The 17,972-nt window shown below is 42.5% G+C and overlaps 2 protein-coding genes across 2 annotated transcripts in view; one reads left to right on the forward strand and one right to left on the reverse strand.

Moving 5' to 3' along the window:
• LOC121575698 (mitochondrial 10-formyltetrahydrofolate dehydrogenase-like) overlaps positions 1–11,334 on the forward strand; it is a 37,565-nt gene extending 26,231 nt beyond the window's left edge. The window contains exons 21-23 of the mRNA XM_041888978.1: positions 9,505–9,610; positions 9,727–9,926; positions 10,191–11,334. Of these exons, the coding sequence (XP_041744912.1) occupies positions 9,505–9,610; positions 9,727–9,926; positions 10,191–10,246 (362 nt within the window). The 3' untranslated portion in view covers positions 10,247–11,334. The remainder of the gene's footprint in view (positions 1–9,504; positions 9,611–9,726; positions 9,927–10,190) is intronic.
• Positions 11,335–11,440: 106 nt separating this feature from the next.
• On the reverse strand, positions 11,441–14,408 carry LOC121574690 (NOP protein chaperone 1-like). The gene is made up of 4 exons (XM_041887227.2): positions 14,257–14,408; positions 13,890–13,973; positions 13,512–13,645; positions 11,441–12,435 (listed from the first exon to the last, which is right to left on the reverse strand). Exons 1-4 carry the CDS (start codon positions 14,321–14,323, stop codon positions 12,250–12,252), a joined length of 471 nt encoding a protein of 156 aa, XP_041743161.2. The 5' UTR covers positions 14,324–14,408; the 3' UTR covers positions 11,441–12,249.
• Between the last annotated feature and the right edge of the window lie 3,564 nt (positions 14,409–17,972).

Below are 17,972 nucleotides of genomic sequence, written 5' to 3' on the forward strand. Positions count from 1 at the left end.
CCAAAGTCGTAGTTCTGCTCCGCCGGGCTGAGCTTTTTAGAGAAGAAGGCACAGGGGCGGAGCTTGGGTGGCGTGCCCGAGCGTTGAGATAGGACAGCGCCTATCCCTACTTCGGACGCATCCACCTCCACTTCGAACGGTAGTGATGGATCGGGGTGGGCCAGTACCGAGGCTGAGGTGAACAGACCCTTCAGGTTACTGAAGGCCCTGTCCGCCTCAGCAGACCAGCGGAGCCAGGACGGCCCACCCTTCAACAGAGATGTAATGGGAGCTGCGACCTTGCCAAACCTCAGATAGTAGTTGGCAAAGCCAATAAAGCGCTGCACCTCCTTAACCATGGTTGGTGTCGGCCAATTAAGCACGGCTGAAATGCGATCTCCCTCCATCTCCAGAATGTCATCGATGTAGACCACTACACCACGACCAAGCATATCCCGAAACACCTCGTTCACAAAGGACTGGAAGACGGATGGAACATTCATCAAACCGTAGGGTATCACCAGGTATTGAAAATGCCCCGTGGTTGTGCTGAATGCTGTCTTCCACTCTTCCCCCTCTCGGACAAGGGGGGCAGAGGGAACCAGATGTGTGTAATTGACAAGACAAGACACGGGGGGCCAGTATGAAAATGTATGCACTCACTAACTGTAAGTTGCTCTGGATAAGAGCGTCTGCTAAATGACTAAAATGTAAATGTAATGATGAGATATGGAGCGGCAGTGGCTAGAAGGCCGGTGACGACGAACGCCGAAGCCTGCCCGAACAAGGAGGGGAGGCAGCTTCGGAGGAAGTCGTGACAATATTTGAGATTCTTCAAAGTAGGCACCCTTTGCCCTTGATGACAGCTTTGCACACTCTTGGCATTCTCTCATCCAGCTTCATGAGGTAGTCACCTGGAATGCATTTCAATTAACAGGTGTGCCTTCTTAAAAGTTAATTTGTGGAATTTCTTTCCTTCTTAATGCTTTTGAGCCAATCAGTTGTGTTGTGACAAGGTAGGGGGGTATACAAAAGATAGGCCTATTTGGTAAAAGACCTAGTCCATATTATGGCAAGAACAGCTCAAATAAGCAAAGAGAAACGAAAGTCCATCATTACTTTAAGACATGAAGGTTAGTCATTACGGAAAATGTCAAGAACTTTGAAAGTTTCTTAAAGTGCAGTCGCAAAAACCATCAAGCGCTATGATGAAACTGGCTCTCATGAGGACTGTCACAGGAATGGAAGACCCCGAGTTACCTCTGCTGCAGAGGATAAGTTCATTAGAGTTACCAGCCTCAGAAATTGCAGCCCAAATAAATGCTTTACAGAGTTCAAGTAACAGACACATCTCAACATCAACTGTTCAGAGGAGACTGTGTGAATTACATTTACATTTACATCATTTAGCAGACGCTCTTATCCAGAGCGACTTACAAATTGGTGCATTCAACTTATGATAGAATCAGGCCTTCATGGTCGAATTGCTGCAAAGAAACCACTACTAAAGGACATCAATAAGAAGAAGAGACTTGCTTGGGCCAAGAAACACAAGCAACGGACATTAGACAGGTGGAAATGTGTCCTTTGGTCTGGAGTCCAAATTGGAAATGTTTGGTTCCAACCGCCGTGTCTTTGTGAGACGCGGTGTGGGTGAACGGATGATCTCTGCATGTGTATTTCCCACCGTAAAGCATGGAGGAGGAGGTGTTATGGTGTGGGGGTGCTTTGCTGGTGACACTGTCAGTGATTTATTTCGAATTCAAGGCACACTTAACCAGCATGGCTACCACAGCATTCTGCAGCGATACGCCATCCCATCTGGTTTGGGCTTAGTGGGACTATGATTTGTTTTTCAACAGGACAATGACCCAACACACCTCCAGGCAGTGTAAGGGCTATTTTACCAAGAAGGAGAGTGATGTAGTGCTGCATCAGATGACCTGGCCTCCACAATCTCCAACCTCAACCCAATTGAGATGGTTTGGGATGAGTCGGACCGCAGAGTGAAGGAAAAGCAGCCAACAAGTGCTCAGCATATGTGTGAACTCCTTCAAGACTGTTAGAAAAGCATTCCAGGTGAAGCTAGTTGAGAGAATGCCAAGAGTGTGCAAAGCTGCCATCAAGGCAAAGGGTGGCTATTTGAAGAATCTAAAATCTAAAATATATTTTGATTTGTTTAACATTTTCTGGTTACTACATGATTCCATATGTGTTATTTTATAGTTTTGATGTCTTCACTATTATTCTACAATGTAGAAAATAGTAAAAATAAAGAAAAACCCTTGAATGAGTAGGTGTGTCCAAACTTTTGACTGGTAGCGTATATACAGTTGAAGTCGGAAGTTTACATACACCTTAGCCAAATATATTTAAACTCAGTTTTTCACAATTCCTGACATTTAATCCTAGTAACAAATCCCTGTCTTAGGTCAGTTAGGATCACCACTATTTGAAGATTGTGAAATGTCAGAATAATAGTAGAGAGAATGATTTATTTCAGCTTTTATTTATTTCATCACATTCCCAATGGTTCAGAAGTTTACATGCACTCAATTAGTATTTGGTAGCATTCCACAAGCTTCCCACAATAAGTTGGGTGAATTTTGGCCCATTCCTCCTGACAGAGCTGGTGTAACTGAATCAGGTTTGTAGGCCTCCTTGCTAGCACACACTTTTTCAGTTCTGCCCACACATTTTCTATAGGATTGAGGTCAGGGCTTTGTGATGGCCACTCCAATACCTTGACTTTGTTGTCCTTAAGCTATTTTGCCACAACTTTGGAAGAATGCTTGGGGTCGTTGTCCATTTGGAAGACCCATTTGCGACCAAGCTTTAACTTCCTGACTGATGTCTTGAGATGTTGCTTCAATATATCCACATCATTTTCCTTCCTCATGATGCCATCTATTTTGTGAAGTGCACCAGGCCCTCCTGCAGAAAAGCTCCCCCACAGCATGATGCTGCCACCCCCGTGCTTCACAGTTGGGATGGTATTCTTTGGCTTGCAAGCACCTCCTTTTTCCTCCAAACATAACGATGGTCATTATGGCAACAATTGTTGGAAAAATTACTTGTGTCATGCACAAAGTAGATATTCTAACCGACTTGCCATAACTATAGTTTGTTAACAATACATTTGTGGAGTGGTTGAAAAACTAGTTTTAATGACTCCAACCTAAGTGTATGTAAATTTCCGACTTCAACTGTATATATACATCTAATGGCTTTAGAAGCTTCTGATAGGCTAATTGACATAATTTGAGTCAATTGTAGGTGTACCTGTGGATGTATTTCAAGGCCTACCTTCAAACTCAGTGGCTCTTTGCTTGACATCATGGGAAAATCAAAAGAAATCAGCCAAGACCTCAGAAAAAAAATTGTAGACCTCCACAAGTCTGGTTCATCCTTGGGAGCAATTTCCAAACGCCTGAAGGTACCACGTTCATCTGTACAAACAATAGTACACAAGTATAAACACCATGGGACCACGCAGCTGTCATACCGCTCAGGAAGGAGACGCGTTCTGTCTCCTAGAGATTAACGTACTTTGGTGCAAAAAGTGCAAATCAATCCCAGAACAACAGCAAAGGACCTTGTGAAGATGCTGGAGGAAACAGGTACAAAAGTATCTATATCCACATTAAAACGAGTCCTATATCGACATAACCTGAAAGGCCGCTCAGCAAGGAAGAAGCCACTGCTCCAAAACCACCAAAAAAAGCCAGACTACGGTTTGCAACTGCACATGGGGACAAAGTGGTCTGATGAAACAAAAATAGAAATGTTTGGCCATAATGACCATCGTTATGTTTGGAGGAAAAAGGGGGATGCTTGCAAGCCGAAGAACACCATCCCAACCTTGAAGCACGGGGGTGGCAGCATCATGCTGTGGGGGTGCTTTGCTGCAGGAGGAACTGGTGCACCTCACAAAATAGATGGCATCATGAGGAAATAAAATTATGTGGAAATATTGAAGCAACATCAAGACATCAGTCAGGAAGCTAAAGCTTGGTCGCAAATGGGTCTTCCAAATGGACAATGACCCCAAGCATACTTCCAAAGTTGTGGCAAAATGGCTTAAGGACAACAAAGTCAAGGTATTGGAGTGGCCATCACAAAGCCCTGACCTCAATCCTATAGAAAATTTGTGGGCAGAACTGAAAAAGCGGGTGCGAGCAAGGAGGCCTACAAACCTGACTCAGTTACACCAGCTCTGTCAGGAGGAATGGGCCAAAATTCCCCCAACTTATTGTGGGAAGCTTGTGGAAGGCTACTTGAAACGTTTGGCCCAAGTTAAACAATTTAAAGCCAATGCTATCAAATACTAATTGAGTGTATGTAAACATCTGACCCACTGGGATTGTGATGAAAGAAATAAAAGCTGATATAAATAATTCTCTCTACTATTATTCTAACATTTCACATTCTTAAAATAAAGTGGTGATCCTAACTGACCTAAGACATGTAATTTTTACTAGGATTAAATGTCAGGAATTGTGAAAAACTGTCACGTTCGTTCATGAACGGGTCAGACCAAGGCGCAGCGTGATATGCATACATGTTTATTTGCCTATTAAACACAACGACAAAACAACAAACAAAACGTGAAGCCTGGTTCCTCTCTAGGTTTCTTCCTAGGTTTTGGCCTTTCTAGGGAGTTTTTCCTAGCCACCGTGCTTCTACACCTGCATTACTAGCTGTTTGGGGTTTTAGGCTGGGTTTCTGTACAGCACTTCGAGATATTAGCTGATGTACGAAGGGCTATATAAAATAAAATTGATTGATTGATTGAAGTCCAAGGTACACAAACAACATACCTAACACGGAACAAGATCCCACAACCCACTAGTGCCAATAGGCTGCCTAAGTATGGTCCCCAATCAGTCAGAGACAACGAGCGACAGCTGCCTCTGATTGGGAACCACACCGGCCAACAAAGAAGTACAAATACTAGAATATACAACATAGACAATCACCACATAGAAAATACACAACATAGAAACTACACACCCTGACTCAACATATACGAGTCCCCTGAGTCAGGGCGTGACAAAAACCGAGTTGAAATGTATTTGGCTAAGGTGTATGTAAACTTCCGACTTCAACTCTATATATATACAACTGCAGAAAAAATTAAGAGACCACTGCAAAATTATCAGTTTCTCTGGTTTTACTATTTAAAGGTATGTGTTTGGGTAAAAATAACATTTTTGTTTTATTCTATAAACTACTGACAACATTTCTCCCAAATTCGAAATAAAAATATTGTCATTTAGAGCATTTATTTGCAGAAAATGACAACTGGTCAAAATAACAAAAAAGATGCAGTGTTGTCAGACCTCGAATAATGCAAAGAAAATAAGTTCATGTTCATTTTTAAACAACACAATAGTAATGTTTTAACTTAGGAAGAGTTCAGAAATCAATATTTGGTGCAATAACCCTGATTTTCAATCACAGCTTTCATGCGTCTTGGCATGCTCTCCACCAGTCTTTCACATTGATGTTGGGTGACTTTATGCCACTCCTGGTGCAAAAATTCAAGCAGCTCGGCTTTATTTGATGGCTTGTGACCATCCATCTTCCTCTTGATCACATTCCAGAAGTTTTCAATGGGGTTCAGGTCTGGAGATTGGGCTGGCCATGACAGGGTCTTGATCTGGTGGTCCTCCATCCACACCTTGATTGAACTGGCTGTGTGGCATGGCGCATTGTCATGCTGGAAAAAACAATCCTCAGAGTTGGGGAACAATGTCAGAGCAAAAGGAAGCACGTTTTCTTCCAGGACAACCTTGTACGTGGCTTGATTCATGCATCCTTCACAAAGACAAATCTGCCCGATTCCAGCCTTGCTGAAGCACCCCCAGATCATCACCGATCCTCCACCAAATTTCACAGTGGGTGCGAGACACTGTGGCTTGTAGGCCTCTCCAGGTCTCCGTCTAACCATTAGACGACCAGGTGTTGGGCAAAGCTGAAAATTGGACTCATCAGAGAAGATGACCTTACTCCAGTCCTCTACGGTCCAATCCTTATGGTCTTTTGCAAACCTCAGCCTGGCTCTTCTTTGCTTCTCATTGATGAAGGGCTTTTTTCTAGCTTTGCACGACTTCAGCCCTGCCCCTAGGAGCCTGTTTCGAACCGTCCTCGCCGTGCACTTCACCCCAGCTGCCGTTTGCCATTCTTTTTGTAGGTCACTTGATGTCATCCTACGACTGTTGAGTGACATTCGAATGAGTTGGCGGTCATCCCGGTCAGTAGAGAGTCGTTTTCGCCCTCTGCCAGTCTGTAGCTTTGTTGTCCCCAATGTCTGCTGCTTGACCTTGTTCTTATGAACCGCCGTCTTTGACATTTTAAGGATGGAAGCAACCTGACGCTCACTGTATCCCTCTGCCAGTAAAGCCTGAATTGAACCCTTCTTTTCCACACTCAAAACTTTCCTTTTCAACTCTTTTGGCATGGTCAATAGTTATTTTTGATTAATATTACTTTTGAGGTACTATTAGCACAGTTTTTGCCATCCAGCTGGTCATATTGCAAGAGGATAGTGATGACCACAGCAGTGGTTTTTAGACTTTTTCTCGTTAAATAAGAATTGGTTCATTTGATCACCTAATCAGTACCTAATTCAGTAGAATGAGGTGTGCCTGTGTTGGAATTCAACAGACACTGGAATGGAATGGCTGTCATATATGTAGAGATGCTGATTTAAGAAACATTTGCAGTGGTCTCTTCATTTTTTCCAGAGCTGTATATACACTACCGTTCAAAATATTGGGGTCACTTAGAAATGTCCTTGTTTTCGAAAGAAAATCAATTTTTTTGTCCATTAAAATAACATCAAATTGATCAGAAATACAGTGTAGACATTGTTAATGTTGTAAATGGGTATTGTAGCTGGAAACGGCAGATTTTTAATGGAATATCTACATAGGCGTGCAGAGGCCCATTATCAGCAACCATCAGTCCTGTGTTCCAATGGCACGTTGTGTTTGCTAATCCATGTTTATCATTTTAAAAGGCTAATTGATCATTAGAAAACCCTTTTACAATTATGTTAGCGCAGCTAAAAACTGCTGTGCTGAATAAAGAAGCAATAAAACTGGCCTTCTTGAGACTAGTTGAGTATCTGGAGCATCAGCAATTGTGGGTTCGATTACAGGATCAAAATGGCCAGAAACAAATAACTTTCTTGTGAAACTCGTCAGTCTATTCTTGTTCTGTGAAATGAAGGCTATTCCATGCGAGAAATTGCCAAGAAACTGAAGATCTCGTACAACGCTGTGTACTACTCCCTTCACAGAACAGCACAAACTGGCTTTAACCAGAATAGAAAGAGGAGTGGCAGGCCCCGGTGCACAACTGAGCAAGAGGACAAATACATTAGAATGTCTAGTTTGAGAAACAGACACCTCACAGGTCCTCATCTGGCAGCTTCATTAAATAGTACCCGCAAAACACCAGTCTCAATGTCAACAGTGAAGAGGCGACTCCGGGATGCTGACCTAGGCAGAGTTGCAAAGAAAAAGTCCAGTGTCTGTGTTCTTTTGCCCATCTTAATCTTTTCTTTTTATTGGCCAGTCTGAGAAATGGCTTTTTCTGATCAATTTGATGTTATTTTAATAGACAAAAAAATTTTATTTCGAAAACAAGGACATTTCTAAGTGACCTCAAACTTTTGAACGGTAGTGTACAGTGGGGAAAAAAAGTATTTAGTCAGCCACCAATTGTGCAAGTTCTCCCACTTAAAAAGATGAGAGAGGCCTGTAATTTTCATCATAGGTAAACGTCAACCATGACAGACAAAATGAGAAATAAAATCCAGAAAATCACATTGTAGGATTTTTTATGAATTTATTTGCAAATTTTGGTGGAAAATAAGTATTTGGTCAATAACAAAAGTTTCTCAATACTTTGTTATATACCCTTTGTTGGCAATGACACAGGTCAAATGTTTTCTGTAAGTCTTCACAAGGTTTTCACACACTGTTGCTGGTATTTTGGCCCATTCCTCCATGCAGATCTCCTCTAGAGCAGTGATGTTTTGGGGCTGTCGCTGGGCAACACGGACTTTCAACTCCCTCCAAAGATTATCTATGGGGTTGAGATCTGGAGACTGGCTAGGCCACTCCAGGACCTTGAAATGCTTCTTACGAAGCCACTCCTTCGTTTCCCGGGCGGTGTGTTTGGGATCATTGTCATGCTGAAAGACCCTGCCACGTTTCATCTTCAATGCCCTTGCTGATGGAAGGAGGTTTTCATTCAAAATCTCACGATACATGGCCCCATTAATTCTTTCCTTTACACGGATCAGGCGTCCTGGTCCCTTTGCAGAAAAACAGCCCCAAAGCATGATGTTTCCACCCCCATGCTTCACAGTAGGTATGGTGTTATTTGGATGCAACTCAGCATTCTTTGTCCTCCAAACACGACGAGTTGAGTTTTTACCAAAAAGTTCTATTTTGGTTTCATCTGACCATTTGACATTCTCCCAATCCTCTTCTGGATCATCCAAATGCACTCTATCAAACTTCAGATGGGCCTGGACATGTACTGGCTTAAGCAGGGGGACACGTCTGGCACTGCAGGATTTGAGTCCCTGGCGGCGTAGTGTGTTACTGATGGTAGGCTTTGTTACTTTGGTCCCAGCTCTCTGCAGGTCATTCACTAGGTCCCCCCGTGTGGTTCTGGGATTTTTGCTTGTGATCATTTTGACCCCACGGGGTGAGATCTTGCGTGGAGCCCCAGATCGAGGGAGATTATCAGTGGTCTTGTATGTCTTCCATTTCCTAATAATTGCTCCCACAGTTGATTTCTTCAAACCAAGCTGCTTACCGATTGCAGATTCAGTCTTCCCAGCCTGGTGCAGGTCTACAATTTTGTTTCTGGTGTCCTTTGACAGCTCTTTGGTCTTGGCCATAGTGGAGTTTGGAGTGTGACTGTTTGAGGTTGTGGACAGGTGTCTTTTATACTGATAACAAGTTCAAACAGGTGCCATTAATACAGGTAACGAGTGGAGGACAGAGGAGCCTCTTAAAGAAGAAGTTACAGGTCTGTGAGAGCCAGAAATATTGCTTGTTTGTAGGTGACCAAATACTTATTTTCCACCATAATTTGCAAATAAATTCATTAAAAATCCTACAATGTGATTTTCTGGAAAAAAAATTATCCGTTTGTCTGTCATAGTTGACGTGTACCTATGATGAAAATTACAGGCCTCTCTCATCTTTTTAAGTGGGAGAACTTGCACAATTGGTGGCTGACTAAATACTTTTTTCCCCCACTGTATATGTGATGTATAGACATTATGGACAGTATGTGGATAGAATATGTAGTATATCTGAAGAATACGTAGGATAGAATAGTATATGTACAGCAATAATTTAATTGTTAGTAACATAAGATTGGTTAGTGAATACTGATTATACAGTACAACACAATTGGAGGCCACTGTAATGCAATGTTTCAGCTAACCACCTTCATCATCATTGCTAATTACACTGTGATGTGGTTTCCCTCCAGGGTTCTTCATGGAGCCCACACTGTTCACAGACGTGGAGGATCACATGTTCATTGCCAAAGAGGAGTCCTTTGGCCCCATCATGGTGGTGTCCAAGTTCAAGGACGGGTACATCTCCTCAGTCTTTAGCGATAGAGCCTTTCCTCATCACAGACCCAAGTAATAGACCTGTTTGTGGTTCTCAACCCTGACCAACGTCCTTTTTCTCCCCTTCTGACCTTCAGTGACATAGATGGCGTGCTAAACAGAGCCAACGACACCGAGTTCGGCCTGGCGTCCGGCGTGTTCACGCGTGACATCAACAAGGCCATGTACGTGAGCGAGAGGCTGGACGCCGGGACCGTGTTCGTCAACACTTACAACAAGACTGACGTGGCCTCGCCGTTCGGCGGTTTCAAACAGTCCGGCTTCGGCAAAGACCTTGGTGAGTCTGGGGTTAATCATGTAATCATTTAGAAAAGGGGTTTCATGTTAATACTGTCATATTGGAATGTGGATTATATTGTATACTGATTTTTGTTGGTGGTCTGTCATAAATGCATTTCCATTTATTTTCCATTGTCTACCTTCCTTTTTCTTGAAACATAGTCCTCAAAGAGAATGGGCCTTCGAGCTTTGAATAGCCTTGTGAGCCCAACATGCTTGATTTAAGTTTGACTTATCAACTGTGCTTCTGTTCTGTCGGCAGGAGAGGATGCTCTTAACGAATACCTCAGGACCAAAGCAGTGACTGTGGAGTACTGAGGCAGCCTGCCCCTCCTAATAAACTGTTACCACGACTGATCAATCAATCCACCTGATCACGACTCACCAGTCCGTCTCAATCGGGAGTCCAACTTCTGCTTTGCTAACAGCAGGCGTGTGAGAGAGGAGACATTTGATGTGTAGCCTACCCTATGCCACAACCTCGTCTCAAGGTGCCTACTGTTTTTAGCATTCTGTTGGGGAACTTGCATTACATCATGGACACAGGCAGTTTTCCTCACAGTTACAAAAGGGAAATCGCACATATCAAACAGAGGTGGATTTCAGTATTCCGGAACCGGAGCCAAGGTGGATTTGACTGGATCAACCCCCCTTTACTTCGAGTTTTCAAGGTTTCGGTCCCTCCACTCATCATGAAAGAACATTTAGCTTTTCAAAAGCTGAGCGCTTCAGGCAATCTCCTCCTGCTCTGTAGATGCTGTGTTTTTAGAATCTTATATCTGACCCCTTTTATTTACAGTCACACATTTTATGCAACATTTCATTTTAGCTCAAGCATGCAATTTCAGATTTATGAGCTATGGATGCAAGGACTGACCATCCATGACATCAACATGATAGTTTTAACCATGTTGAGGCTATATAGTTTACTTTGTTTACAAAAATGTGAGTAAAAAAAGCTTAAATTTGGGGTTATGGGGTTAGACAGTTGAACTAAGCTCATGAAGCAGTTCGAAGGTATATTCTTCAAGAATCAATGGGTACATATCATTAATTTATAAGTCCAAAAATAGATGTAGAAACTGCAGATTGCCCCTTTAAGTTTTTAGTAAATATAATATTAATTTAAATAAGATATTAAATATACTACCTTTGAAAGACTAGTGTTTATATGAATACAACGGCTAATACTAATAAAGTATACGTTCAAGAAGAATATCATATTTTCATTGTATGCACCATTGTCAATGAGCATTTTGAAAACTACAGGGAAATCTGGTCTCTATGAAGATGAGACTATGCTCCCCCAAACCTTGTGAAAAAATCAGCCCCAATACATACAGTATTGTTTGTCTTCAAACATAAATGTTGTACAATGGTGAATAAACTCTGTTCCTTCTTTTGAATTTGATTTATTTCATATTCATCCAATGTCAGGGTCTATACTTCGATTTTTCCTTTAAACATGAGCATTTTGGTGTATGCCATGTCATTCACAACCACATAACAATATTGGATTTCATACACTTTTATTATGAAATACAGTACATGGTTTTGGTACTTTTTGTTTCAGGAAAAAAATTAACCTGGGAAAAACTTAACAGCTCACAAAGCTTGTGACCAACCATAACATAATCCTGGGACTAGGCCTATTCATAAAACAAAGCAGACATATATAATAAAGCATTTGGTATTGAAGATTACAGGTGAGAAATTCAGTCTAACAGTTTTCTGCTTAAATAGTTAAAATGTAGCCTTGATTATCTATGCTAGTGATAATAAATCATATTTTAAAATGTACAAAAAATATGATCTATTGAAAATGGATTGAATACAGATAGCCTAAATGTCTTCTTTCTCTGCCATCAATCAACCGTCAAGCCACTATGAACTTTAACCTTACAAGTATCCTAGGGTCATCAGATAAACAGGGAATTATATAAGGCACATTCTTACTGCACATGCTTGAGAAGGCACTCAAAGCTTTGTTCCCATCTCATTATGGCTCAAATAGCACTGAAACACTTGTTGACATCATATTTGGCCCTTATAGTACAGACACCCCTCTATGTAGACACCATTGTCCCCTTTATCCCTCACTGCAGCAGGTCTCCATGCACTGAACCACTGTGAATCCATTAGCCCTCCAGGACCATGTCCTCACTGACCCACGGTCAGTTTTTATTATTTTACTCATAATGGTTATGAAAAGGGCTTGGAGAAGGAGAACTGATCCCATGTCAGTTGATTAGTATTACCAACGCATGTCAATATTCTACACTGCAACTGTCCCAGTAGTCTCTTTAGAGGCCTATAACGGCCTAATCCTCTTGTTTCTCCAGGACTTGGATATTAACCTTATTTTTCTTCCTCTGGCTGTTGCCAGGCAGTTTGAGGTTCTCCTCTGTGAGCTCGCTCTCCTCAGAGTCTGAGTTGGAGTCATTGTCCTGTGAATACTCTCTGTCCGAGTCGCTGTCTGAACTACTGAGCTCCACAAGCGACACATCCTGATAGAGAGACAAGGGAATCAATGTAATAATCAACAACATAACACAATTTGTATGACTTCAACACAATGGGCTCATTTGAGTGGTAAGGCGAAAGTCAGACACTGATGTGGTTTTCCAACAGCAAGGCTCAGTGCAACATGGCAGTGTTCCCATTGTTTATATATGTTTTTTTTTACTATGTCAAAATAAACATGTCTCCAACCCCCATATCACACACTGAAAATATATGCGTACATTGTACAATCAATTGGTGAGAGAGACTAAAATATCACATTAATTTGTACATATCCACTGTATTCATGAATTGCAGCAAAGTTGGTTCCTGTTTCAATCACATCTTTGGTCACGTTCACGTGGGTCAAACAAAAACAACCTAATGATTGGTTGACAATAGAGCCTCCCACAATGCAGGCGATGGCTGCAGGATGAAGTTGGGGAAGAGCAACTGCAGAAACTTGCAGTCAAAACTCGATGACCTTTGATCACATGATTTTTGTCAAGTTCATGCAGTCGACATGTAGGTGCAAGTCAGACGATGTTTATCCCGATAATACAACACACTTTGAAAGGCGGTGACCAACAATGGTCCCCGACTTCTCAAAAGTGATCCGCTAGAACGTGCCCAATGTCTCACCTGCAGTTTAAGGATAGAGTCAGCAATGTGCAAAGTAAACAGCAGAATCTGGCAGACTTCCGCAAAAACGAAGAGTGCGAAGCTAAACTTCACCACGGTTGTTGCCCCTGGGTGCTATCATGTTGTAGCAGAATGACAAGAAACCCAGCTGTGCACAAGCGCATTGTCTTGCTGCACACTCATCTGCAGTTCATCCTGCTGCTTGTGCCAACGTTATATCGCAGTCTCAGTTTAATTGAGCAGATGAAAACTAGAAGGGCCCTTTCTCTGCTAGCGAGGGGAAGAAGCTGTTAGTGGTCGCTGTTTCTTTTGGAGAGCAACCGTCAAAAGACAGATAAAGCGACCACTAGCAGCTGTTCAGGCTACACAATATGATAGGCCTGCTCGTGGTGTTCCGACATCACACTTCCCCCTCGCTATAAAAGACAACCACACTCACCATCTCTATGACCTTTCCAGCCTCCTCCACCCTCTCTATGTCATAGTGGCCCTCAGGTGCCTGCTCCATCTGCAACTTGAGCTTCTCATTGGCCTGGGCCATCTGGGGCAGGAAGTTCTGCAGTCTGTCCAGAACTGAAACAACATGACAAACATACATACATACAACTGTAACTACACACGTAGCAATCTACTGAACATATTTAGCAAGCAATGCACACATTATGATGGGCAAGCTCTACAAATAGCCACATCTCCACCATGGTGCGCTGTTATTATTCTGTTTCTGTCAGAGTATTGACCAGAAACGGAATAACAGCGCACCCTGGCGGAGATGTGGCTAATCTACAAACAAATGCTGGAAATGTTTTTAACTCACCACTACTTCTTGGGACCCTCTCGGTCTGCAAAGAACTGCCAGCTTTGGGCCTCTTCGACTTGAGGAGAAGCTTGTTATGAAGACCTATGTACAAGGACACCGAATTGTTACATCTGACCACACTGATAGTATGTAACAGTGGAGGCTGCTGAGGGGAGGTCGGCTCATAATAATGGCCAGAATGGAGTGAATGGTCTCAAACACATGGTTTTTCCATTCCAGACATTATGAGCCGTCCTCCCCCCAGCAGCCTCTACTTGAACACAATGTTGTTACTAGTTTGTGCACGTAGCTGTGATAGCTAACAGGCTAAACAACTCCTCAGTCAAATCAGTTGATAAAAGCAGTTTCGGGAAAAGGATCAAACCTCCTCCATTGCCACACGCGAGCAAGTCTTGTGAGCTTGTTTTCTTGATGTCCAAATGTAATTCCATTTTCGTCGTTGTATGATTATTTTGCTTCAACGTGTGTGCTGCCGCTGTTTTTTGCTTAATTCGGCAACGTGAGAATCTACTTCCGGTGTCATGAACGCCGACGACGTTTCAAAATAAAAGTCTCTGACAAAGACATATCGTCATAAATGATGTACATTTTCAACGAAGACCCAGAGATTTCAATGGATACAGCTTTTTTCCGATTTGACTTTTCGTAGCACGTTAGGAGAACTTTCGTAGCTGGTTAGGATAATTTAAGAAGCAGGTTAGGGTAATTAATGTAGCAGGAATAGGAGGATAAAAAAAAAATTTTTTATTGTCACACACACGGGATAGGTGCAGTGAAATGTATTGTTTTTACACCACGTCAGACATAATAGTATGTACAGTGGGGGAAAAAAGTATTTAGTCAGCCACCAATTGTGCAAGTTCTCCCACTTAAAAAGATGAGAGAGATCTGTAATTTTCATCATAGGTACACGTCAACTATGGCAGACAAAATGAGAAAAAAAAATCCAGAAAATCACATTGTAGGATTTTTAATGAATTTATTTGCAAGTTATGGTGGAAAATAAGTATTTGGTCAATAACAAAAGTTTCTCAATACTTTGTTATATACCCTTTGTTGGCAATGACACAGGTCAAACGTTTTCTGTAAGTCTCCACAAGGTTTTCACACACTGTTGCTGGTATTTTGGCCCATTCCTCCATGCAGATCTCCTCTAGAGCAGTGATGTTTTGGGGCTGTCGCTGGGCAACACGGACTTTCAACTCCCACCAAAGATTTTCTATGGGGTTGAGATCTGTAGACTGGCTAGGCCACTCCAGGACCTTGAAATGCTTCTTACGAAGCCACTCCTTCGTTGCCCGGGCGGTGTGTTTGGGATCATTGTCATGCTGAAAGACCCAGCCATGTTTCATCTTCAATGCCCTTGCTGATGGAAGGAGGTTTTCACTCAAAATCTCACGATACATGGCCCCATTCATTCTTTCCTTTACACGGATCAGTCGTCCTGGTCCCTTTGCAGAAAAACAGCCCCAAAGCATGATGTTTCCACCCCCATGCTTCAAGTAGGTATGGTGTTCTTTGGATGCAACTCAGCATTCTTTGTCCTTCAAACACGACGAGTTGAGTTTTTACCAAAAAGTTCTATTTTGGTTTCATCTGACCATATGACATTCTCCCAATCCTCTTCTGGATCATCCAAATGCACTCTAGCAAACTTCAGACGGGCCTGGACATGTACTGGCTTAAGCAGGGGGACACGTCTGGCACTGCAGGATTTGTGTCCCTGGCGGCGTAGTGTGTTACTGATGGTAGGCTTTGTTACTTTGGTCCCAGCTCTCTGCAGGTCATTCACTAGGTCCCCCCGTGTGGTTCTGGGATTTTTGCTCACCGTTCTTGTGATCATTTTGACCCCCCGGGGTGAGATCTTGTGTGGAGCCCCAGATCGAGGGAGATTATCAGTGGTCTTGTATGTCTTCCAATTCCTAATAATTGCTCCCACAGTTGATTTCTTCAAACCAAGCTGCTTACCTATTGCAGATTCAGTCTTCCCAGCCTGGTGCAGGTCTACAATTTTGTTTCTGGTGTCCTTTGACAGCTCTTTGGTCTTGGCCATAGTGGAGTTTGGAGTGTGACTGTTTGAGGTTGTGGACAGGTGTCTTTTATACTGATAACAAGTTCAAACAGGTGCCATTAATACAGGTAACGAGTGGAGGACAGAGGAGCCTCTTAAAGAAGAAGTTACAGGTCTGTGACTGCCAGAAATATTGATTGTTTGTAGGTGACCAAATACTTATTTTCCACCATAATTTGCAAATAAATTCATAAAAAATCCTACAATGTGATTTTCTGGATTTTTTCTCTCTCAATTTGTCTGTCATAGTTGACGTGTACCTATGATGAAAATTACAGGCCTCTCTCATTTTTTTAAGTGGGAGAACTTTCACAATTGGTGTCTGACTAAATACTTTTTCCCCCACTGTATGTGGCAGGGTCTACAGACAATCACGGACTACAAAAGGAAAACCAGCCACGTCGCCGACACCGACGTCTCGCTTCCAGATAAGCTAAACACCTTCTGGGGCCCCACAAGGGTGCGTGCTCAGCCCCCTCCTTTACTCCCTGTTCACCCATGACTGTGTGGCCAAGCACGCCTCCAACTCAATCATCAAGTTTGCAGACGACACATCAGTAGTAGGCTTGATTACCAACAATGACGAGACCGCCTACAGGGAGGAGGTGAGGGCTGTGGGAGTGTGGTGCCAGGAAAATAACCTGTCACTCAACCTCAACAAAACAAAGGAGATGATCGTGGACTTCAGGAAACAGCAGAGGGTGCACCCCCCTATCCACATCGACGGGACTGCAGTGGAGAAGGTGGAAGCTTCAAGTTCCTTGGTGTACACATCACCGACAAACTGAAATGGTCCACCCATGCAGACAGTGTGGTGAAGAAGGCGCAACAGAGCCTCTTCAACCTCAGGAGGCTGAAGAAATTTGGCTTAGCACCTAAAACCCTCACAAACTTTTACAGATGCACAATTGAGAGCATCCTGTCGGGCTATATCACCTCCTGGTACGGCAACTGCACAGCCCGCAATCGCAGGGCTCTCCAGAGGGTGGTGCCGAACGCATTACCGGGGGCAAACTACCCGCCCTCCAAGACACATACAGCACCCGATGTCACAGGAAGGCCAAAAAGATCATCCAGGACAGCAACCACCCGAGCCACTGCCTGTTCACCCTGCTATCATCCAGAAGGCGAGGTCAGTACAGGTGCATCAAAGCTGGGACCGAGAGAATGAAAAACAGCTTCTATCTCAAGGCCATCAGACTGTTAAATAGCTATCACTAGCACATTAGAGGCTGCTGCTGCCTATTGAAATCACTGGCCACTTTAAGAAATGGAACACTAGTCACTTTAATAATGTTTACATATCTTGCACTACTCATCTCATATGTATATACTGCATTCTATCCTATAATATTCTACTGTATCTTAGTCCATGCCGCGCTGTCATTGCTTGTCCATATATGTATATATTCTTAAATCCCATTCCTTACTAGTTTTGTGTGTATTGGGTATTTGTTGTGAAATTGTTAGATATTACTTGTTAGATATTACTGCACTGTCGGAGCTAGAAGCACAAGCATTTCGCTACACCCGCTATAACATCTGCTAAACACATGTATGTGACAAATACCATTTGATTTGATTTGATTACTATATATGCTATGTCATAATCCTTCAAAATTCCAGAATGGAGTGAAAATGGCAGCCATTTTGGTCAGAGAGAAATCCAAACCAGTCTAAATGGAATTAATGGCAGTAGAGGCATAGGTGATGCATTTCCTGCTTTTACTTATGCAGGAAAATAAAAGTAAGGCATGTAATATATCAGAAATGGTGTAATAAAAATATTGTCACCCCAAAATATTGTTGTATAGTTATGAATACAGTTATGAAGGTTTTATACACATGTTCTGTATAAATAGCCTCTAAAATATATGTAAACAGAACATACATGTCTAAAATGTTGTTTTCCTGGAAAGCTGTGAGTGTTATTATATGACACAATATCAGTAGGCCTACTTGTTGTATTTACAATTTGTCTAAGTCCTATCATCAACTGATTTAGGTCA

The sequence above is a fragment of the Coregonus clupeaformis genome, unplaced genomic scaffold (genome assembly GCF_020615455.1).
Source record: "Coregonus clupeaformis isolate EN_2021a unplaced genomic scaffold, ASM2061545v1 scaf0009, whole genome shotgun sequence".
Taxonomy (NCBI): domain Eukaryota; kingdom Metazoa; phylum Chordata; class Actinopteri; order Salmoniformes; family Salmonidae; genus Coregonus; species Coregonus clupeaformis.